At 39.8% G+C, this 24,604-nt stretch overlaps 1 protein-coding gene and 2 long non-coding RNA genes across 7 annotated transcripts in view; 2 read left to right on the forward strand and 1 right to left on the reverse strand.

Annotated features, from left to right (window-relative positions):
• LOC145442999 (uncharacterized) overlaps positions 1 to 24,604 on the reverse strand; it is a 445,110-nt gene that overhangs the window by 408,937 nt on the left and 11,569 nt on the right. The gene's annotated exons all lie outside the window — the stretch shown is intronic.
• LOC145442870 (uncharacterized) overlaps positions 1 to 24,604 on the forward strand; it is a 50,311-nt gene that overhangs the window by 23,648 nt on the left and 2,059 nt on the right. For all 3 annotated transcript variants that reach the window (XM_080320903.1, XM_080320905.1, XM_080320904.1), the window contains one exon: positions 19,398 to 19,633. In XM_080320903.1, the coding sequence (XP_080177029.1) occupies positions 19,398 to 19,633 (236 nt within the window). The remainder of the gene's footprint in view (positions 1 to 19,397; positions 19,634 to 24,604) is intronic.
• On the forward strand, positions 6,552 to 19,390 carry LOC145442956 (uncharacterized). Of its 3 annotated transcripts, XR_013916211.1 has the most exons (5): positions 6,552 to 9,188; positions 9,709 to 9,836; positions 12,730 to 12,845; positions 13,056 to 13,162; positions 15,867 to 19,390. It is a non-coding gene; the product is annotated as an uncharacterized LOC145442956 (long non-coding RNA). The 3 variants fall into 3 exon arrangements; XR_013916210.1 differs by lacking the exon at positions 6,552 to 9,188 and having other exon boundaries at positions 9,449 to 9,836; XR_013916212.1 differs by lacking the exons at positions 6,552 to 9,188; positions 12,730 to 12,845; positions 13,056 to 13,162; positions 15,867 to 19,390 and adding an exon at positions 10,640 to 10,793 and having other exon boundaries at positions 9,444 to 9,836.

Below are 24,604 nucleotides of genomic sequence, written 5' to 3' on the forward strand. Positions count from 1 at the left end.
ACGGATGACAAAAAACAGCGAGCGAGCCTCCTATAAGCTTGCTCTGGAAGACAGTGTTGGGATCAAGTCACTACCTTCGAGTCACGAGTCATCTCGAGTCATTACACATTTTGACTCGAGTCAAGTCAAGTCAATTGATTTTCGAAGGTGACTTGAGTCAAGTCAAGTCACTCGTTTTTTGGAGGTGACTCGAGTCAAGTCGAGTCAAGTCGAGTCAAGTCAAGTCAAGTCACGGGTCAAGTCACGATTCAAGTCAAATTGGATTTTCGAAGTATGAGTGATGATGCAAAGTCATTTAATTTTGCTAACTGGGTGGAAGACAGATTAATTGAACTTTTATGTTGCATCAAATTACAAATATAAAGTTAAATATACATGCAAAAAGGCGCTGTATCGCTCACGCACACTTAGAGCTGCTAATAAAATACTTGAGTAACTGCTGCGTATAGATACATGCTACAGTCTGTTATTATCAACCAAAATAGAGGATAGAATACGAAGCCTCGAGAAGTCGTAACAAATTGATATGTTACAGTAGCCTACACTACCCATCTACACACCTGCGAGAATATAAACACATAAACGATGTTCGTCCGATTGAAATTATACCAGAGGGTTGGTAAAGGTGGGCGCTGCGTACTGAGCATCGAGAAACAAAGATACCTTGCTATTGGATTAATCGACTACTGCTACGACAACGGAAGTTGTGATCGTTTCGTTTGCGGTCAATTTGCAATCAGTAAATGACTGGTTGCCCTCACAAGTAGGGTTGGATTATCCGGATAACGGTTAACCGGTTAACCGGTTAACCGAGGGTTTTTAAAATATCTGATATCCGGATATAATTCGGCCGGTTAACCGGATAAAGGAGTACCGTTGCAATAGTAAGCTTCAATAGTAAGCTTCAATAAGTCGTATTCAATGTTGCGCTCGACCGATTAGCGACGAACGTGTTGCCACTTAGGGAGATGCGTCTGTGCGTATTGCACAATGTAACACGACGCGATCTCCCGCTGAGAATCGTTAAATTAGGTCATTGATCGCCGCGCACTCGGCTATCGTCTCTGGCCTGATTTATCGCGTCTCCAACAAGCCTATAATTCCGCTGAATTGAAGAATCGCATCTGCAATAAGCCCTGTGCACTGTGCACACTATTCCATCGCTGACCTGCACAATCGCATCTGCATTGGCTTGGTGCTCACGATATTATCGCTGGCCTAACCATCACATCTCGGACCTAGCATGCGTTGGCTCCTATCTCTCGATGGCTTGGTGACGATATCCCATTAAGTGTATTCTGATTAGCAATTTTTAGAGTGACATCGCGAAACGGAACACATCGAATGTTCGCAAAGATGAGCGCGCGTGCATGCGAGCATAATTGATTTCCGCTGATATTTAATTCGAAAAAAATCGAAACCCCCTCATTTTATTTCAAACACCCCCTCCCTAATTATCGGCTGACTGTGTGCCTGATCACGTGAATTTCTCACGGTGGAATTATAGACAGGTATCACTGGTCATCAATTCCAGTATCAACTACTCGTCCTGTACTCCAAACCTAAACAGAAGAATGGTAAAAAAGGAATGTTAAGTCGTTAAAGTTTCCGGGAAACGACCTGCCAAACTTTAGACACTCTACGAAGCGCTGCTTACTATTCATCCCACTTCTGTGGAAGCTGAAAGAGTATTCAATGCATGTGGACTCTTTGCTACAAAATTCCGGTCCCGGTTACAAGATGCTGGATTGTGCTTTATATGGAGGGCGTTGCAAAAGCAGTGAACATTAAATTTGCGTGGTTTTTCTCCTGTTCGCTCGTACTGCGCGTGTACGTATAAGTCTACAATAACGCTGTGTAATGATTTCGCGATACGTTTTTCATCCAGACCTCGTGGAATCGATCGTCTCACTGAGCAGTTATTATCCGGTTAACCGGTTAGATAAATTCCAAATATCCGGATATATCCGTTATCCAGATAGTGAAAATTATCGATATCCGAACTAACCCTGCTCACAAGTGACATCGGCGTATCGAGAACAATCCGAACATACATAAAAAAAGGGTGATTTAATCGAGACCGTTCAGTTGATGACTTGAAATTGACTCGTAAATTTTGCTCCGAGTCACGAGTCAATTGACATTTTTGAAGCGCCGAGTCAAGTCAAGTCAAGTCAAGTCATTTTTGCAAAGTGACTCGAGTCAAGTCAAGTCATACGAAAATGTTGACTCGAGTCTGACTCGAGTCAAGTCATGACTCGAGTCATCCCAACACTGCTGGAAGATCACCGGAAGAGATATGCAGATTTCTCGAAAGCAACCATTTCATCCACCTGATTTATGTAATATTTTGCCAAGTTGATCTCTTTCTTTGCTTTATTTTTTCGTTTCCTGTGATGTTTATAATGTGGCTGTGAGTGGATGTTACATCTATAGTTGTATTCTTCCACATGGGGATCCAGGAAATTGATGAACAGTGTCGGGTAGGTTTGAGGGGTGTAGGATATGTGATCAAACAAAATGACTATCAGTTTTAGGTAGTTTTGAGCAGTTCTAAGGCAGTGTGGGACATGGAAATGATATCCTGAACTAGCAATGCCTTATATAGTGGGGTTTTGTAGCCCTCCAAACCGCAACAGCTGCATAAATCCATGTTATATGTCACTTTAACTAGGCTAGGTAAAATCGTGACACTCAGATTTTAGGGGAATCCCCTATTTTCAGCTGCTATTCTTCCAGCTCAATGTGCACACGGATGCAGGGGACGAGTTACAAAAAAAGTAGCCAGAATATGGTTTTAAGGTATAAGGCATGGGAATCGGACTGAAAACCTGGACTTTTTGAAAGTCGGTCAGTTCTGAACAACCCTAACGAGCACGTTTAATACATTTTATGCTGTACTTGGATAAACCGATTCACGAATCTGGTAGGTAGATTCGTTCTTTTTATGAATAAATACGATTCGTATTTATATATATAATATTTATATATTGTAGAAGCGTATTTAAAGGTAACATGGTTATGATGCTGTCAGCATTTTTTGTCCTGGAGTCAAGACCGTAACTGCCGCGCAACAAACACCCCAATTGGGTGGGGAGCTCGAAGGGGGCCCAAAACTATTTCGTGAATGAACATTAATTTAGGAAGTATTTTTGTGAAAATTTATCAAACTTGATTCAGCTTTTTCCGCGCTACGCGTGATTTATTGTCGCCAAATAAAATTGCTTATTGGGCACCGTTTCCAAAAGAAAAACACGCATGATTTATAGAAATGGCCATATCGTTGTTGGCCATTACCGTACATTGACGCACGATCACATGTGAATTTTAGGCCCTGTAACATGCGACTCCGACAATTGTGCCAGAACGATCGACAGCAAGAAAACTTAGGCCGAAAAGCACTGCGATATGTATAATTGACCATAGGCGTCTAAATGGCTGGCGTCAAATGTTCGTGTCCTGGCAATCTGAACCCTACAAGACAAATGTCATCCAGTAGTGAAAATTATTTTCTGGTGAAGAAAGACCAATATGAAATCGTGGAGCGACTTTTATAGTTTAGCAGGCTACGTTTTGGCGATTTCAATATCTTTTGACATATCAGAGAGGAGGTCGCAAAATAACATGATGTAACGAAGTCATTATACCAACGGGCCCACCCGAATATGTTTAATTATTAATTACGGGCTACATTTGCCAAGACAACACCTCACTCAGCTTTAACGGTAAATCCGATTACGTTGGCAGAGAAAAGATAAAAGTTGATAGCAATATATATGCAATTCCGATATTATTGACCGATTCAATCATGAATTATAGAATTCGGCAGGACCGAAACAACATTGCGTGAGTCCCGCCCCAGAAGTATGGTTTTTCATCCTATGAGGGGGGGGGGAGTCAAGACCAACGTTTTTTTTTGGGGGGGGGCTCCCGCAGTTCTGTTTCGGTCCTGCCTGGAGTTAAACCAAAAGTACAAGCAGCAAATTTATGAACAGATGGCTACTGACAGACTCAAATTTAAAACCAGTTCTCTGAATCGGGACAGGGATATCTGGAGTTCTAAATATCCCCTAATTGGTACTACCGACATTCATCCCTAATTTTGACAATGCATATAAAGTCTCGTCAATGTTGCTGAAGCGTGTATGTTTTCATCAAATCAATGTTTGGTTCGCTTTAAATATACAAATACAAATATAATATTTCCATGTTATCAGTCACTATATAATCAAAGAACAATATTTAATTTGCTTTTAGTAGTCCAATTTGATGTAGTGCGGCCCGTGAGTGGATTCCAATGGTGAATGCCGCCCGCGAGCTGAAAAGATTGCTCACCCCTACTTTAAACCTACGTTCTACTATAAGACACTAAAACAGTGGTTCTCAAACTTTTTTAGGCACGACTACCTTTATGATAGTGAAAAATTTCGCGCAACCCTTATCATAATATCACAAAATATTAAAACGAGCAACCAGAATGCTAGCAATCCCAACCGGTATTTTGATGGCATGCAAGTTGATGGTTGTTGATGGGAGAATTCTGAAATATGAAAGTCGTAGCAATAATACATAGCAATAACTATGAGCTGGAGGTAATCGCGCAGAGCGCGAAAATAAATTTCATCCAACCTCGGTTTTGCGCCCCCTCCAGATGCTGGTTCGAGAACCACTGCAGTGACATATATTAGGGATAGGGAAAAGCTTATTGTCTTGGTCGCTGCTTTCCGAGAAGTGTGCACTTGTGCAGCTTAAATAGCCATGATGTTGAGCGAAGCATACAGTTTTTCTGAAATTCGCCTGCCGTTGACCGACTGTCTGTCTTTGTGTTTTGTCATAATACCGACTTTAATTAAAATCATTAATCTCGGCGACATGCTCGTCGCAAACTAAAAGGTTTACCTCTGACTCCAGTATACAAATATTTGGTGCTCTCAACCATCTTTGATTTTCAGCTTTCGGCTTCCTTTTTTGACATATAGTAATCGCGAGCACTGATTGATTTGTTTTACGAATTAGGGATTTGGAAACGTATCACGTAACAATTAGAAACACAGACCGTATAATGCAGTGGTTCCCAACCTTTTTCGACCCATCGCCCCCTTTTCAAGTTCGACACCGATCATCGCCCCCAACATTTTGTGTACCGAAAATTGGGCATACAAACTGTAATCACCGGCGGGATGACTAAAAAAAATGTAAACTTTTCGGTTCGATGTCTAATTTGACACACTTTTGTAACTAAATTTCTGTGTGTTGACTAAAAACAAACAAAAAAAGGTCAGCCGTTTCGACGCGTCATCGCCCCCCCCTATCGCCCCCCTCGCTATTTTCTCCCCCCGTCGCCCCCTTTGTACATTTTCGTCCCCTGTCGCCTCCTTTATCATTTCGCCCCCCTATAGACCGCCAAATCGCCCCCTGGGGGGCGATATCGCCCATGTTGGGAACCACTGGTATAATGTGTATGTCACAATGACAACAAAGAATGTTTGAACTAAACTACATGGAAAGAGTAATTTCTTGTGACTTCAATTGCTACTCATACTTTGCTACATTGACTTAATTTTGAATCTGGATTACGCATGCGAGGTACGTAAGCAGCGTAATCGTGGCGTATTATTGAACACTGAACAGGTTTCAAAGTAAACGGGAATTTCCTGTCCAGTTGATACAGCCTACGGTTTTAGTCCACGCATCAACATTCAAAAAGCAGGTTTTATCTTTTGAATTCCAAGCAACCTTTCGCTGGCCGCACAGAATGGCTCCGTGGGCCGGATTTGGGACCGTTATAACACTCCCGTCACGCTACACTGTAAACGAAAATGGTGTGTTTTCGCAATTCACACCCTAGCGTAGGGTGTGTTTTGGGTCATCACACCTATTAAGTACTGAATTTGTCATTTACACCTAAGCTATTGGTGGAAATGAGCCGAACACACCCCTACACACATATACCATAAGATATACACCCAAAGCATTGGCATTTGGGGTGAATTGTTAAAGATTACACCTTTTGTCAGACAAATATGAAGTTTGGGATTCAACCCGCGCTAGCCGCTTCCACAAAACTTGACTGTTGAAGTTTTAAGTCTGTGTCGGTCAGAAGCCTGGTTAAGCAGGCAGGGGTGCGGCAAGTCTGCATTCTTGTTAAAAATTCAGTCGAATCACTGTATACTGATCATTGTATGGGCACTTGAGAACTTCTCTGCTGTGTCTAACTGTAGGTCGTGTAGGACATATTCTCTTTGGGGTTGAATTATCCACCGAAAATGCGTGTTTCGCTCACTTTATTGTTGTCCATGTCTTTAAGGCTACTTGGGTAGGCTTCGGCAATGTTCCATTGTTCAGTTTTTATGGATTTAACCCGGTTCGATCAAGTAAATTCGCCTACGCATATAGTTTCAGCTTCAGTGTCAAATAAGAATTCGTTGTATAACATTCGTGTGCTACATTGACATGAATGAATAATAGCTAAGTCTGCAATATCATATTGTAATTCACATTTATCGTGCACTGCGGTACTCTTACTTTGGCTGAAATTTCACCCTGTCTACTACAGACATGGGGTAATCGTGATTAGTAATCGTAATCGATTACGACGATTACAGCATTTCCAAGTAATCGTAATCGCAATCGATTACATTCGAAAAAATCCGAAGTAATCGTAATCGTAATCGACTACTTCACATATCTAATCGATTTCTTTGTGAAAGAACGATTACTTTTCATTTGTGCAATGCCCATGACATGAACTGAACTATGAACATTCATGAGCAATGAGCATTGAGCAACGAAGAGTGTGAAAACAGGATTTGGATAGCAGAAATGTCTGGTTTTCAAACGCCTCTATAATCATTATTACGTCACAGGTATTAGCTTGGTTCTTGATTGCGTAACGAATTATCCGCACGTAGTAAATAGATATTCGATGTAAATAATGTAGTACTGTGATTGTAAGAACACCCGCTGTGGATTATGTCACTGCACTGATCATTACACACGCCACTACCTCGCAGCAGGATAATAATCACCACACGGCCTGGTTTAATTTCGAATAGTAACGTAATGTACAAATTGGAGCCTACATTGTACAATGTATAGATGTTTTGTTATGCTTAGGTAAACGCAATCTGACCGTAGCTGATTGGCGAGCGGTAGGCCTATTTACGTATACAATGGACAACGATTTGAAATTTTGTACCCGTCAAATTAAACATGACAATTTCTACATCGAAGCATTAAAAACCAGGCTGCTGATAAAAAAATCATAACCGAGCCGTTATTTTCCGTTACTCGTATAACGGCAGATCGAAATAGCCTGTATTAAGTGGATTGCAGTCAAAAGTTGATGTTTACCTTATCATATTCTCATACGGCCCTACTTAAAACGGGTAACAATTGTTCCTTCGCAATTTTATACTCATCATTCGGATATGCCACTAGCCATCCCCTTACACACCATGTTAGCGTGGATTTCAGCTAGAATCAGTACCGAAACAGCACTTCGCCACCGCCATTCTCACAAATGGTGATCTTGTGCTCCCCATAAGGCGATCAATAAAGCTTGTGGCGGGCGAAGTCCCCCAGAACCCCCTTAAAGGCCGGGCTTTTCACAAGAACTGGAAAACACGATTTGATGCGATGGATCCGCTGTGAATTTGCTGTCAAGTCGCGCCAGGCGCGAATATTTAGGCACATAATTTACGACTATACCTTTATTGTATGGTGTTAACTCGTGACCTCCTGTCTGCTATATAGTCATGACATATTGGAGTCGCCCAAACGTAGCGGACGAAAAGAAAACTAAACGAAAAACTTTTGTGAGACGCATCAAAAATTGTCATTTATGCACGTGGTTCATCATTTTCCTCAGTGAGTGCCCCCGGTGGCATTTGTATTGTGGCGCTGAGATTGAAAAGACTATTCTTCGCGACCATCCAGCGCGGCTATGGACAATGGACAAATACACAATGTTTCGGCCAATGTAGCATGTCTTGTTGTGTTGCGGCGCCGTATTGGCTGGCACCGAAATGCCTATTTCTGTGTGAATCATGCCATGGTATACTATGTCATACACAGGAAATGACGTCATTATATCTCATTTAAAAATAAAGACCTTCTCTCATGAGGCCTTTTCATCGCATTGTTGTCTTCCAAAGATAACTTCTCAGAAGCAAAATGAATGTAATCGTGAGTAATCGTGATTACTTTTCCAAAGTAATCGTAATCGTAATCGACTACTCGCGGATTTTGCTGTAATCGTAATCGTAATCGTAATCGCGTGATTCATAAGTAATCGTAATCGCAATCGATTACATTCATGAAGTAATCACCCCATGTCTGGTCTACTATAGTGTGACCGATGTATCTCAAGTGTGTCGCAAAAATACGACACATTATGAAGTTGTCACGATACTGGTTTATAATTTCTTTCATGTCACGTCAAATGCACAGTTGTACATTGTACGTAGCCTATATGTACAAAATATTTCGGACCTATTCCGCACAGCATTAGTGTATAACCACAATATAATGCAGGTTAAGGGTATTTAGAGCTGTGAATACTAGAAGGAGTTAAATTTCAGCCACAAACTTATATGAGCAGTACGCAATATGGGCGTAGCAAGTATTCAAATTAGAATGGAACACCAGGTTACGTCACGGAACAACCACGGAATTGGGCGAAAGAGGGACTAAATTGGGCAAAGTTTCCTGGTTATTTTCATATCTATATTGATGTGTTATTCACTTTTTGGTAGCTTTATGAATTGCACACTAAGCCTAACCGACAATTCGCATACAGCTTTCGGATAGTATCAATGGTTCGATCTATGAAGATAAATCTAGTACTGCAAGACTTTTTGAAGCTTATTATGATGCAATCTGCAGCTTCACAGCTATCAAATCCATATTTCCGATAAATCAATTATAGTATACATACAAATATTCCGGAGATCCTTAACTTCAATATAGTTATTACATCAGTGAGTTAATTGTCACATCATAATGGAATATACAAACCGTCGTCACCAGAACAGCTGCTGCTATGTTTGGCTACAGCTATGTAAAATGTTTCGTTATATACCGTATTTCCGCGCTTAAGAGACCAGACTGGCTATCGACTGACCGTATTACTTAGTCGTCGTTAATCTGTGAAGAAAGCCTCTTTCGAGATTGAAAATATCTGGATGGTGAGTTACATTTCGTATCTGTACTATTGTAGTATAGAACATTTGTTCCGTTGCGTTTCCAGTACAGATCCGATTCCTGTTACTCAGTGTCGCAGCTGTACTGAACAGAATTATATGTAGCAAGTTGGAATTTTAAACGTACCGGTAGTGACGATACATTGAATTCACATAAATTGTTGTATCACCAGTACCGATACCAATCTCCAAGACACAGTAGCTCAATGTCTCTAATGGAGATACTGTTGACAGGTCCAGCATTAGCTATGATTATAAACTACGGTAATTTGGGTTTGTGCGACATCGTTTGTAAGTGCATTGAGAAAAAAATCGACTCGATTGTCGTTATATTGATTACCAAAGCACATCACGACCTGTTCAAGTGTAAAGGGTAGCCTACCACTGACTATGCAGAGCTATGTTTATAGGCCTATCACCCTGTCATTATCACTGAGCTATATACACATTATATATTATGTTATGTTATGGTAGGAAGGTAAACATATTATCTATTCTACTTCAGACTTGCATGGGCAAAGATCGCAAATTTGGGGCTCTTGAAGAATGAAATTATCGATTTCTCCTCATGAGAAAACAAGTGTAACATACAAACAGCAAAGGGCTGAAGCATATGAAGCAATGGTATCTGAGGTGAGCAATGGACATTTGATGAAAGCTTTCGATCCCCGTAAATAGGGGCCAGTAAATGTTAATGATATTATGACATGGGTGAAAATATGACGATGCTATATTGCTATCACTATGAATATGAGAGACTTGACTAGGAACAGGCTTACCTCATTGAACATATTTTGCAGTGGCCAACTCAGAGTATGTGACCCATCAACCAGACTACTTCTTTTGAAACTACTTCTCTGAGTTCTGTTCATATATTTCTTTTAATTTGAAGCAGCTTGTCATGGATTTGACATAGCCACTTCTATATACTTGCCATTGAGTAGAAATTTACATCTATTGCTTGAGTAGCAATGCGCACTACTGCGGTCAACTCGGTGTGCAACAATGCACGGATTAGCTGGGTCTTCAATGTTTTGACCAATATGAAGAGGCAAACATAGCCTTGCCAAAGTTTATCAAACTATCCTTTCGATCAATATAAACAAATCATAATATATGCACTTCTTGACTCATGATATGACATACACACGATCTGTGCATATGCACAAATCTGCTTTTTGTTAGATTCAAGGACTGATTGCTATTAGTAGCAGACTCTTACTCTGTGAATGTGAAATCAAATATGTTGTTGGTGAGTAATATACTATGCGTAGGATAGTTACAAAATTGTACTTTAACTCGCTTATTTACAAGCATAAAGCAAGTCAAGGCTACAACATCAGTACACATTTCGGATGTCGTGGGCCTTTCGAATCCAATCCAAATTGTCAACTAAACGTTTACCGTATGCCTCATGGTTATTTTTTCAATTTTAGGATGCTGCTATACAAGCTAATATCATGGAACTTCAACCAAATCGTAAAGGATCGTTATCAAACAGCTTATATTCCAAGGTAATCATTATCATTCAGCTAATTTGCAAATTTCCATGTATAGGCTAAGGCAGTGGTTCCCAACGTGGGCGATCTCGCCCCCCAGGGGGCGATTTGGCGGTCTAGGTGAGCGAAAATGACGAAGGGGGCGAAAATGGACAGAGGGGGCGACGGGGGGCGAAAATAGAAAGGGGCGATAGGGGGGCGATGACGCGTCAAAACGGCTGACCATTTTTTTTAGTCAACCCACGGAAATTTAGTTACAAAAGTGTGTCAAATTAGACATCGAGCCGAAAATTTGACCTTTTTTTTTAGTCAACCCGCCGGTGATTACAGTTTGTATGCCCAATTTTCGGTACACAAAATTTTGGGGGCGATGATCGGTGTTGGCCTTGAAAAGGGGGCGATGGGTCGAAAAAGGTTGGGAGCCACTGGGCTAAGGCAAGTCAAGGTTTCCTAATCAGACCTGTATCTGCGGTCGCTTTGAATCGATTCTGTAAGTCAATATCGCCCAACTAGAAAACGTTTCGTGTTTTGGATTAATACCAAGTAGTCAAATTGAAATCGAGTCCATACATCTCTTTCTCTGATTATTTTTTAAATTTTAGGATGCTGCTTAAAGACTGCATGCTCCAAGAGCAAGAATATATCACTGGAACTAACCGAGTTTAGGAGTATGCTGCGGCAACTGAAAGACTCGTTATCAAGCCAGCAGGTATGGCAACTTTGTTAACGACACCTGATGTCAACTTTCGTAGTCGCATATATGAAGTAAACCAAAGCAGAGATGGTCAAAGTTACTAGCGTTGCTACTCAAGTCTATGTAGAAATACCCCGTCAATTTGTACTCGATTACAAGTAGATGCAACAGTTCCCAATACAAGTTAAAACTACGTCAAGTGGAAGTAGAATACGAAATGTCGGAAAAATAGTCAAGTATGGTAAGTAGTTTTTCGGAAGTTTGTACTTTGAAAATTGCAATATGAATCTTCGCGACTAATATAAAATTACTAATGGCATATGACACTACTAACAGGAACAATCTTCAAAGATATATTCAGTTATTCCTGGCACAGGTGGTGTTGCTAGACTTGGACAACTAGATATTCCAGTTGTCTAATTATACTAATTGAAGCTATTCTAATTTGTGAAATGTTTCTATGCTCTAATTCTAATTCTAATCGAATTTATGAAATCTTTCTATGGTCTACGGTAATTTTAATTCTAATCTAATGTCTGGGTTTCCTGAAAAGGCTACAGGAGAACCGTAGAATGCGAGACGAGCCAAACTTGCAGTGCAGGAGGGGTGTTCAAAAATGACTTTTTATTCTCAAATTCTACTCGCTGCTTGATAAAATTGTTAGGTTACCTTATTGAAGCTTGCGCACTAAGTTTGGTTTGATTCCAACCAGCAGCCGCATTGCTACTGGAGAAGAAAGTTTTTTAAATTTATTATATTAAAATGAGTCAAAATTTTCTGTTCACCCATGAAATTGTTGTCTATAAACGATGCCCACCAAATTTGCCACAATTCAAACCAGCCTGATCGGAGTTACTGATGTCGAAAAATTTGGATTTGAATAAAATAGTATTTACGGTGGGCACAACTGTAATAACTGATTATAGAATCGGTCACCGTAAAAATACTATTATATTAAAATCCAATATTTTTCAACGGCAATAACTCCGCTTCCACCAGTTCGAATCGAGCCAAATCGGTTAAGCAATGTTTCTATAGAAAACCTAACAATTTAATGGGGTGAACAGAAAATTTCAAATCTTCTTTTATTCATTTTCATATAATAAATATAAAACTTTCTTCTCCTGTAGCAATGCGGCTACTGGTTGGAATCGAACCAAATTTGGTGTGCAGGCTTAAATTAGGTAACCTTACAATTTTATCAAGTAGCCAGTACGATTTGAGAAAAAAATCCATTTTTGAAGACCCCCAGCGCACATATCAGATGAGTTTAGAATCCAATCCAAATTGTCAACTAAACGTTTATACCTCATGGTTATTATTTCAATTTTAGGATGCTACTATACAAGATCATGTCAGGGCATTTCAACCAAGTCGACGTCGCATTGAACCATAAAACCGTATGCTGCGAAACAGTGATGGATCTTTATCAACAGCAGATATTGCAAGGTGATCATTAGCATCCAGCTAATTTGCTAATTTCCATGTATAAGGCAAGTCACGGTTTTCTAATCAGACCTTTATCTGGGTCGCTTTAAATCCATTCTGAAAGTCAATATTGCCCAACTAGAAAACTTTTCGTGTTTTTGCATTAATACCAAGTAGTCAAATTTAAATCAAGTCCATGCATCTCTTTCTCTGATTTTCTTCTAATTTTAGGATGCTGCTTAAAGACTGGATGCTGCAAGAGCAAGATTATATCATAGGAACTAACCGAGTTTAGGAGTTTGCTGCGAAAACTGAAAGACTCGTTATCAAGCCAGCAAGTATGACAACTTTGGTAATGACTAGGGCAATTTTTTTTGACCTAAAACATGGAAGATTTTGACCTAAAAAATCTAAATTTTGACCTTTTTTTACTTGAAAAAAATGAAATTTGACCAAATTTTGACCTCACGTATGCAAATTAGGTGTTTTCGCATATAATGTTAAAATTGTACTACCTATCTTCATTTATGGTTGGAACTGTCTGTCCTTACAAAGTAGATTGGGCTGAAAAAACGTTTTTGGCTCAAAAACTGACAGATTTTTACATGAAAAACTAGTATTTTAACGAAATCTGACCCTATGAAGAATTCCAGTAGTTACATTTCGTATTCTGGTGGAAATAATTAAAATTTGTTGTAGTACAACGAAAGATCCTTTCCTACATTCTCGGGTAGAAAGTATCTGTCCTTACTACGTAGCTTGCCAAAAACGGAGAAAGAACGTTCAACAGCAGCATTTGTTGGCTGACAACACTCAAGTTGTGTGCACACTGCTAGTGACAAAGCGTGTTGCTTCATTCTGACAATGTTGTCTATATCGCAATTTTTAAGCTTGCGCTTCTTGATATAAGAACCATGCAATGTCCAAGCATTCTTGCTTCAGCTAGGATATTGTGGTACGTTGACCATAAAACCATGTCCATATTAGTTTCATTTGACCCTTTATGATTCACAATGAGCAGACGATGGTCCGTTTACAACGGTAGGCCTATAAAGTAGGCTACAAGCTGTAAAATATCAAATGATAAGTTCACCGACAGCGCAAAATCTACGATACAAACGAAATGCAGAGGTCAAAAATGTTTGACTTTGTAAACAATTTTGACAAATTTTGTAAACAATTTTGACAAATTTTGACCTAACGCTACAATTTTGACCTAATTTTGACTTTTTTTGACATGTCAAAAAAAATTGCCCTAGTAATGACACCTGATGTCAACTTTCGCAGTCGCATCTATGAGGTAAACCAAAGCAGAGATGGTCAAAGTTACCAGCTTTGATACTCAAGTCGATGTAGAAATACCAACTTCAATTTATACTTGATTACAAGTAGATGCAACAGTTCCCAATACAAGTCAAAACTACGCCAAGTGAAAGTAGAATACGAAATGTTGGAAAAATAGTCAAGTATGGTACGCAGATTTTCAGAGGATTCTACCTTGAAAATTGCGATATGAATCTTCGCGACTAATATAAAATTACTAATGGCATATGACACTACTAACAGCAAGAATCTTCAAAAACATATTCAGTTATTTCTGATATAGGCGGTGTTGCTAGTATTCTAGTTGTCTAATTATCCTAATTGAAGCTATTCTAATTTGTGAAACGTTTCTATGCTCTAATTCCAATTCTAATCGAATATATGAAATCTTTCTATGGTCTATTTTTAGGTCTAATCTAATGCCCGGTTTTCCTGGGTACGTTACAGAAGAACTGTCTAGTGCGAAACAAGCCAAGCTTGCTGTGCAGCAGGGGTGTTAAAAATGAATCTTTATTCTCAAATCCTTCTGGCTACTTGGTAAAATTGTTGGATTACGGAATTGAAGCCTAAACACCAAATTTGGTTCAATTCCAACCAGTAGCCACATTGCTACAGGAGAAGAAAGTTATTTTATTTTATTTATTATTTAAAAATTAGTAAAAAAATTCAAAATTTTTTGTTCACCCATGAAATTGTAAGGTTGTCTATAGAAACGATGCCCACCAAATTTGCCTTAAATCAAACCAACCGAAGCGGCGTTATTGATTTCGTAAAATTTGGATTTGAATAAAATAGTATTTACGGTGGGCACAACAGTCATAAATGATTAAAGAATCGTTCACCGTAAATACTATTTTATTCAAATCCAAAATTTTGTGACGGCAATAACTCCGCTTCCACTGGTTGGAATTGAGCCAAATCGGTTGAGCATTGTTGCTATAGACAACCTAACAATTTAATGGGGTGAACAGAAAATTTTAAATCTTTTTTCGTTCATTTTCATATAATAAATAAAAACTTTCTTCTCCTGTAGCAATGCGGCTACTGGTTGGAATCAAACCAAAATTTGGTGTGCAGGCTTCAATTAGGTAACCTAACAATTTTATCGAGTAGCCAGTAGATTTGAAAGAAAAAGTCATTTTTGAACACCCCTACTGTACAGTAGAAATTTGCTATTCTCGTGCACATAAGATGAACTATGATTTGATGATGACGGAGTTTGATTCAACTTTTGGCGATTTCAGTAAATCTAATTCTAATCTAATTTGAAAAAAACTGTTAGGTAGAATTATAATTTTAATCTAATTTCCAACTGTGTAGCTCAAATTTTAATTCTACTCTAATTCGAAAAAAAACACTTGTAGTTGTAATATAATTCCAATCCAATTTGGAAAAAGGGAACGTTTTCTAGCTGTCCAAGTCTGCCTGTTACATGCGGTTTGCATGAACACTATCCATCAATTTCCATCTTGTCGATGCCTAATTGCCCACACATACAGTGATCGTGTGTGAACATGTTTCCTATAGCGGTAAGTTCACCCTATCGGACCACAGTCTGTGCTGCAATGCCTTAGCAAGTGTAACATCTGATTTTTTGTAAGTACTTGGTGAAAATATATATACTTTGTAATGGCTTCTATTTTTGTGGTCTTTCATTAAGTTATGCATGTTAGCATATGTGCCTGTTATTTGGGTTGTGAATATGCATTTTGATCTCAGGATGATGCCACAAGATCTTGCTGAAGATAGTGACTCAGCCTTCGCCGTGCAAGAGTGTTTTGCGGAAACCTGGAGGAGGCGACTTCCCAATACTACATGGGCAATGTTCTTCAAGCAGTATTTTCAGTGAATTTTTCTCTCCGTCGCTGGGATCTCTTTTTTTGTTATTTCGCGAAATATGTTTCCATTTTATGTTATTATGGTTCAATTGATATCGAATATATGCAATCAAGAAAGTTTATTTGCAATAGCGTGCCATTTGGAAGAAGATGCAGGATTTCAAGTGGGGTGTATATATTGAAATTCCGCCCCAATCAATTCTAATGGCTAGGGTGAGATATCCGATATACACCGCAAGGAATGGGGTGGATTCTGGTCATTCACACCGGCAGGGTTACGTAAGTTCTGTTTTCGTGTACCACCTTTTGGGGTGTGTATAACCACTCTTTTCGCTAAGAGTGTAGCTACTCGACACATTCCTATCTTTTCATTGTATGCCAGTTTTGTGGTGTTTTGAAATGATGAAAATAATAATTAATTGATACTTATCATTGCTCGGGATATGTTCCACAAAACTATTTAAACTAGGTATTTTATCCTTCAGCCCACTGCGTGTCGAAATCGAAAAGGCACTGTAGGCTACGGTAAAACTTTTTAGAGTGATGCCCTTTGTACATTAAAAATGTTTTGAAGCTTTTTGGCCAAAATAGTTAACTAAATATACTTGTATTTGAGAGCCACAAAATTAAATCGTTAGAATATTTCTTCATCGTATCACAAAGGATGAAACTGCTTAGTGTTGTTACCCCCATTCATGTTAAACTTAAGAGCATGGTGCAGGACTAAATTTAATGTGAGCAAATCTCTACCAGATTTTCAGTTGATTTATTAGTCACACAAAGCAATGAAACAAAACGTAATACAATTACCTCCCCGTATTGCTAATCGCAGAGGAGAGTTCGGGATGTCTTCATCGATCTCGAACCAAATGCTATGAGGCCGTAGGCCTTACCGGATGGTTGTTATAACAACCGGGATTTGTTCCCGAGAATAGCACATGCAATTATATCGTTAATTAGTCCAGTGGTCTAATAGTGAACTCCCAACCCGAAAACGGACTTCGACCACTTACCCATTGTTTTCAAAAGACTCAGGCAATTTTTGAAAGGGGGCGCTGGAGAAAAAAATGTCAAAAACCACTGGTCTACACTTATTGAAATTAGCGTGTGCTGGCAGCCGTCATTATGCAACCAATTGTTGCTGGTTCGAGTCTCGGCTCTGCCATGTTTCTATGTGTCGGAGGTTTAACTGGGCTCCTCATTGCCGGCCTCCCTGTTAACGCAGCGTCTTGAAAAGCCTAGAAGAAGAGTTAGCCGAGCTCCAAAGTCGGCAGCAAAGTCCAGAAAGTGGACGCACGTAAGCGAGAGAGAATGAAAAGTTGCGCGTTCAAGCAAAAGTCGTCCTCATCACCCAAAGCAAAGACACTGAACTTTAAGAAATGCACTGTCGTGGCGCACAGCCTAAACAGGCGATTAGCGCCACTGTCATTGATGTGTAATATTAACAAAAACAATACAAACAATCCTGATGGGAGGTCAAGAAATAAGAACATGCAACAAAGTGATTAATAAAAACCGGAAGATGTATCATCATTAATTTTGTTTCCAAATTTTCGAAGACACCCCTCCCTCGGCTTTACGGGTTAGTATGATCGCGTGAGCTGAGAATGAATAAATTCATGACAGTAGTATGTGAAACTACCAACATTATCGACCAAATCCATTCAAGGGGCAAAATTTTCGCGCTCCGCGTGACTGCACACGTCATTCTATTATCTTTTCCTGATATTTATACTCGCGATTTTGGTACATATATGTTATATTGTAAGCCTCCTGGGATGTTTTGCTTTTACAATTAGAAAATTTACGCAAGGCATATCTCAAGAAATTTGTGAAGGAACAAAACACAGCGGTGCAAAGTTCCCCGTAGCCCAATTCATATGAGTATTTGTCGTCCATCGGGCATAGCAATTCCCCGTCGGAAAGCGGACGTATTGTATATTTCATCGAAATGCAGCTTTCTGCGGTGTATTATGGTCAGGGGGGGGTGCGAGTTTTGAGAAAACATTAAAAGCGTGTACCACGACGAAAAAGGCTGAAGAGCACTGCTTTAGTAGGATTTGTCCTCCTTTTTCAGGACATCGAAAATATCCTCCGAGGGCGCATAAATGTCCTAATCTTTTGGAAATTCGTCGTCCTTTACAGCTTTGGCAGCTAGGCTTATGGTCATGGTCAAATAAAAAACGCTATAAATATCGCGAATTATGTAATGTGGACGTTGGAGAGGGTCATTCGGGAGTCGAGTCGGAGTGATGAGCTTTTTTGAGCGAACGCAAAAAGATTAGTGAAAATTTTAAACTCAGCTGTTTTCAATTCCGGTAGTTTATCTTTTAGGATTAGTAAAAAGTGTTCTCCTTTCCCGATTCCAAAATATGGCAGCCCAACCTTTGGTAAAATGAAAACAATGACGTAACCCATCGCAGTGAGCCGATTTGGCTGTGTCCACACCACTGTAAGACATTATGACACCACTATACGCTAGTCGTCTCCATTGATCATGTAGCGTAAATTTTTTTTTAAAGCTGACCATAGAAAATGGAAAATAACTTGAGGGATGTGAATTATTATATGATAATTACGATGAGATTATTTTTCATCGCTGTTCGCGGATAAATGTAAGACCAATGCGCTCACGGGATAGTCAGCTAATGGGTAAGTGTAGCACAGCAGATATAGATTAAAGCAACCATCCGAATTCCCATTTGGTTTGGATTGCGGTTGCGGGTCAATGCGTGGCTATGCAGAATTATTGGTTAACACTAATTTTTGGTCGTTAGGGATCCGTGGGCTTAACATTCTCTGCAACGGTTCCATGGCTTCAAAAACGCCGGGAACCACTGCCTGGAAAGGAAGATGCTCAGCATCGCCACCTCAGCTTCATAGGCACGCTCATACCAAGACTGGGACCGAAAGTCACTAGAAAAAGTTTCAGCAATGAACCGATTTTATTAATTGTTTTTCACAGTAAATCTGTTGAATAGTTCACCCCTGGTTCACCCCTAGTGTTGGACTCGCTTCGCACCGTCTGTCCCCCATACCCATTCGTGGCGAGCAATATCGATGCCAGTCTCCCGTCCAGGTAGATGACCGGATGGTTGCGGCAGGAAGAATATCCGGCGTAAACATCAGACAAATAATTGTGTGTGAGACTCAATGAGATGTGAGCACTGATCCGTCGTGCCGACCCCGTTTCTATAGAGCAAACCCTATTAAATCTGCTCAACAGGACTTTGGTGATTCTTATCCCACACGAAGAGACAGGGCAACGTATTTCATATCTCTTACGGGTGACCGTTACAGCCGTCATATGACTACAATATTTCGAATGAAATCTGTGTGGTATCGTTTGATTAATATCTTCAAACATGTTACATCAGCATGTAAATCTATATAAGAACTGCATATTTTTCAGGCATGTGCGAGGTACGCTATGGGGATTACTGTTTTTTTGTGGGCGCGAAAGGACCGAACACCATGAATATGAATGCCGCTCGATGGTTTTGCGAGCGAAATGATGCAACACTAGGAAACATATATTCTTCAGAACATTTCAACATGCTGACAAATTTTTATCGACCCTACGTAGGAACTCTCTTGAATGGAGCGACTTTACTTGGCCTCAAAACTGGAATGCTATTCGACACCAAGGTAATATATTTTCTTCGGCCACCCTGCCCCAAGATATAAGTATGACACACACTGATGTATAGTGATCTATGTAGGGTACTTGACCGATGAAGTGGTGTTGAAACAAATAACATCATGGTATCCTTGCGATGTTGAAAATATGATCAAATCATTGACATACCCCGGTAACTAGACAGAAGAATTAGGGTGCATTCATTTATACATACACAAATCCCTATAATATAGCGAAGTTTACAGTATATTCAGGTTTTCAATACACAGTGTAAAAAAGACTAAGACACTAATATTTTAATCACCGGGATGAAGAATTGTATCCTTTTCTGAATAGAATCTCCAGTGCTTTGTTGTACTGGTCCTAAAATTATTATGCTAATAAAAACCTCATAGGCTGAGTGCAAACCTTGATATTTTCATTCCTCAACCACCCAGTTTCCTTGAGAGTAATCCTCGAATTGTTAGATAGTCACAATTAGGGCTGAAGAGTTGGGGTCGTGAAGTCGGAGTTTCGCTAGTTTTTCCCGCAATGGAGTCGGAGTCAGAGTTACAGAAATTTGTTGGCGCTCCTTGGAGTCGGAGTTGGAGTTGGAGTCGGAGCGGAGTCGTGAAAAAATACTGACTGGAGTCGAGGTCGCAGTTTGTAAAAATGCTCCTGACTCCGACCCCAACTATACATTTCCTTTAATATGAAGTCAAGTACTTCCAACAGTTTCTGAAGATTACCAATAGTGAAAAAAATAGGATTTGAATCTACAAACCATTATTATTGGTATTGTTGGCATGATTGAAATGACTTACACATATTAGTTGCAAATTGTAATTCAGTCGCATAAAGAAGAAAATTACAAGATGCATATTCGCGACCAACACAAAATTACTGATGCAATTTACAAACTGGTGAATGTTTTTGGAATTAAATCTTGTCTCTGTAAGAGAGTAAATGAGTAAATACTGTGTTGTGTAGAGAATTTGTAAATCTCTGTATTAGTTGTGGTCTCGCACACAACAGCTACACTTAATTGTTTTTGCTATCTACATCTCAGTCATACTGGATGGGATTAACATAGGCGCCGAGTTAAGGGGTGGCGGGGTGGCGCAGCCACCCCATGACACGATTATGTGGTGCCGGCCACCCCATACAAAATGTTGAAACGCCCACCGTCTGCGCTGCGCCGTCTGCCAATTAGCGACTCCGTGATATCGCGTAAATACCAACTATTCACCATTAACCGATGCGCGCGTAAATAATTGAATACGCAGCCTCGTCGGTGACGACGAACTTTTGCTTAAAACGCCCCAACAAATTGTAATCCGTGATTAGTAATCATACAATCGAAGCGACCTTGTTTGCGACGTCGATTTCGACACGCGTGCGCTGAGAAACACCATCTTCTCTCTCGACCAGACGAGTGAATTCACGTCCTACTTTACTCAATTAAATTGTATTTGCACGCATATTCGTTTACAAAATAATTCTTGAGTTAGTTTCATTATAGTCTTTTTAATTGGAGCACGAAATAGGGCAGTGTGTTTGTGTATGCCTGCGAATAGAAAGTCATTCCTGCGCAAAATGCGCATATTCATTACTCTAACAAGGCTTTGCCAACTATTATCGGGACATGCAACAATGCAGCTCAACCGTCGGTATAATGAGCAAACAATTGTCGCGATGCCAGACTCGGAACCACATTTACTGATTAGATGCGCGCTTTCTCGTTTGGTATCATCTGTGGGCTACTAATTCTTGTCTGCTTTATACACTCGTATTCCCTCGATGTCACTTGTCAGTGTTTGATTTGTTATTAATACTGCGCATTGTGCAGTGCACGGCGTTGAATTGCTTTGTCTAATATTGATGCAACACGAGATTATCGGTGGCGCAAATTCGAATTTACTCGATTCTTTTGAGCGGGAACCTTCTGTTCCAATTAACTTCATTGCTGGGTTCCAATAAACTTCATTGCTGGACGTACTCTATCGGGCGCAACCGTATCGCGGATCGAATTTCAAACAATCGGGATTTGTATTTCTATTGATAAGGTTGCGGCATGCGCCTATATTGCTCTTGCTGTAATAGCACTTGGATAATTAAATTCGCACCATTTCACGATCAGATTCGACTGGATGATCGGAACCTGCTTGGGCCGTAGGCCTCGGGCTGATATTAACCAGCGCGTTGTCGGTATTAAAACCCTAGGTGAGTAGCCAGTGAGTTTGACTAATTCGTATTATCGATGCTGCGTATTGCAAATTAGCGAGAATCATTTGTATACGAAATGGGTCATTGACATCTGATGTGCGCGATTGTCTCTTATTTGATCTAGCGCAGCGGTTCTCAACCGGGGGTCCGTGAAGCAATTTCAGGGGATCCGCGATACCTCTTAATTTATAAAATGGTTGATAACCTAATTTTTACCACAACTGCTACAACCTCTTGACTCATATCGTCATAATATTTGTCTGACATGAACTATCGTAGTGTGGAAATTCATTTTCATTGCCAATTTTCCAATGACCTGCTGATAAAAACATGTTGCTGTTTAAAGACGTTTTGTTAGGGTTTGTGGAAAAAATAAAAATATGGAGATAGTAACGTCAATCAGGGTGACTTCGTAATGTCTGCGAAACCTTCTCGATTTGAAGTTGTCAGTCTCATTAAATTAGTGAACAGTCGTTCAAAACAAAAGTTTTCGAAGTATTTCCTTAATTTGTCCCAATGCAGGGATTGAAACCTCGCCACGAAATCCATTTTATCCTGTGATATACATAACCACTATTTGAACAGCTTCTTGGAGGTACAGAACTTCAATATACAATTGAATAGCATATTCATATGGAAATGAACCCGAATATTTTCGGCTGACATTCATCATAAGTCGGACAATGATATACCTGCTCTTGAAGCTCGGCTATCAGATTTGGCGCATTCTTATTTCGGATGCCCTATCGACAAGGCTGATTTTTTGATGAACAAGGCTGATTTTTTGATGAACAAGGCTGATTTTTTGATGAACAAGGCTGATTTTTTGATGTTTCGTTGCTATCAAAGCATTACGCTCCGACCCTGAAATTCATATCACCAGTTATATTGGTATGCAAATGTTCACTCGCAAATATATATGTAAACTCGAACAGAAAAGTCGTTTCATGACAGTCTTTCTCAGGTTGGAAAATTTGGATCCATTCTTGGGTACATAAAATTTGTCTATACTTTTAGATTAGGATTATCCTTTGACGGTAGAAACTCTCTGCGGGCCGAATCCGGCCCGCGGTCCGTATTTGTTGCCTGTCCCTGCGCTAGATGCTGGACGTTCATAAAATATATCTTTCTTCATTTTGGTGCCATAAATGTTGCGATCACACCAAAAGTAACGTCAGAAGCGTTATGCGTTAATATTGCTTTAGCCTCCATCTATCTTTGCGGAAATGGTTTTCGGCACTCCTCGTTCATAGCAAAACGAAGACGCGGATTTCCAAGACACGACCCGCACGTACGTCCAAAAATACAGCAGCAAAATTAGCTTTGAAATAGTTAAAGTCTACCAATTTCTATATAAATAATATGATGTTATTTTCAAAAAAATCATTATTTTGCTGTTTATCGCAAGCCTACAGTTCATATTTGCACAAGACAGACGAAGGTTTCACCATAAGAGCTAAAATTGAACTAAAACTTTAGGTGATCCGCGAGGGTCCGTGACAGTCAAAAGGGGTCCGTAAAGCCAAAAAGGTTGAGAACCACTGATCTAGCGCGTCCGCATGCAGGCCTGCGCGCTACAATTGCTGGCATGTGGCATGGTGCACCAGGCTAGGCCTGATATCGTTACCAGCCTGAACTATCGAGTCTACAGCAGGACTGACGCATGCCATAACTACGCTGGCCTAAACTATAGGGACTGATACAGGTCTCGCATGATTTACCTGCTATCTCTACTTATGCGATTGTTACTGACTTTTAAGACTGACAGCGTGAAATTTAATAACTTTGAATCTGCGCAATTGGCCACCAACAGACTCGAACGGACGTAATTGATTAGCCCTAATACTAAAACATCAGAATTTGTGTGTTAAGGCAGAGTTATCAATAGATACGACAGGCCTGAATCACCAGAAATCGGTGCCATTACAGAACAGATTCCACGGGAGACTTCAATCGCATTATTTTGTGAAATTGTTCGTCTTCACCGATGTTGCGTATTCAATTGTTCGCATGCGCGATTGCGCGTGTTGGTGAAAAGTGAATAGTTGATACTGAATCGAGATCGAGGAATCGCTAATTAACCGCTGGACTCGCAGTTAAGCCTGTGCGCGTAAATTCGTCAACACGATGAAGCTTGTTCTATCCATGTATTATGAGAATTTACGCCTATACGTAACCGTAATAAATCGATGCTGACTTTGAAAATTTGAAACAATTCCAAACAACTCCCTTTTTCATCTGGCCACCCCATGTAAAAATAAAAGTCGGCGCCAATGGATGTATATATATATATATCATGTTGAATGATTCATACATATCAAAGTATTCGTGGCTTGTATATGTTATAAAAAAGTAATATTGTATGAAACAAGGATCGATATTTCGAAATAGATACAGTCATACTTAATAGGAGTTCAAGTTGCGTCACAAGGAAATAATTCACCGTGCAATCATGCTTAATATATATTCATACGTTTAATGGTTAGGCTACATGAAAACCACTCAACCGTCACAGTGGCCTATAATTTTAGAAGTAAATTTGTAGTACTGTTGCAGTCGGAGTCGCAGTTTTGTGAGAAAAATTATTAGAGTCGGATCCGGAGACGGATTCGGTACATTGAAGGATTCGGCAGTCGGAATTGGAGTCGGTCTATTGAAAATACCTGGAGTCGGAGTCGGTGGTAAAATTCACCGACTCCACAGCCCTGGTCACAATTATAAGCCTTTGCATCCTCTTTATAACAGCTATCACGGCCGTTCATTGGTAGCGAATG

Source organism: Botryllus schlosseri, chromosome 7 (assembly GCF_051294905.1).
Source record: "Botryllus schlosseri isolate E-star chromosome 7, Bs_hap1, whole genome shotgun sequence".
Lineage (NCBI taxonomy): Eukaryota > Metazoa > Chordata > Ascidiacea > Stolidobranchia > Styelidae > Botryllus > Botryllus schlosseri.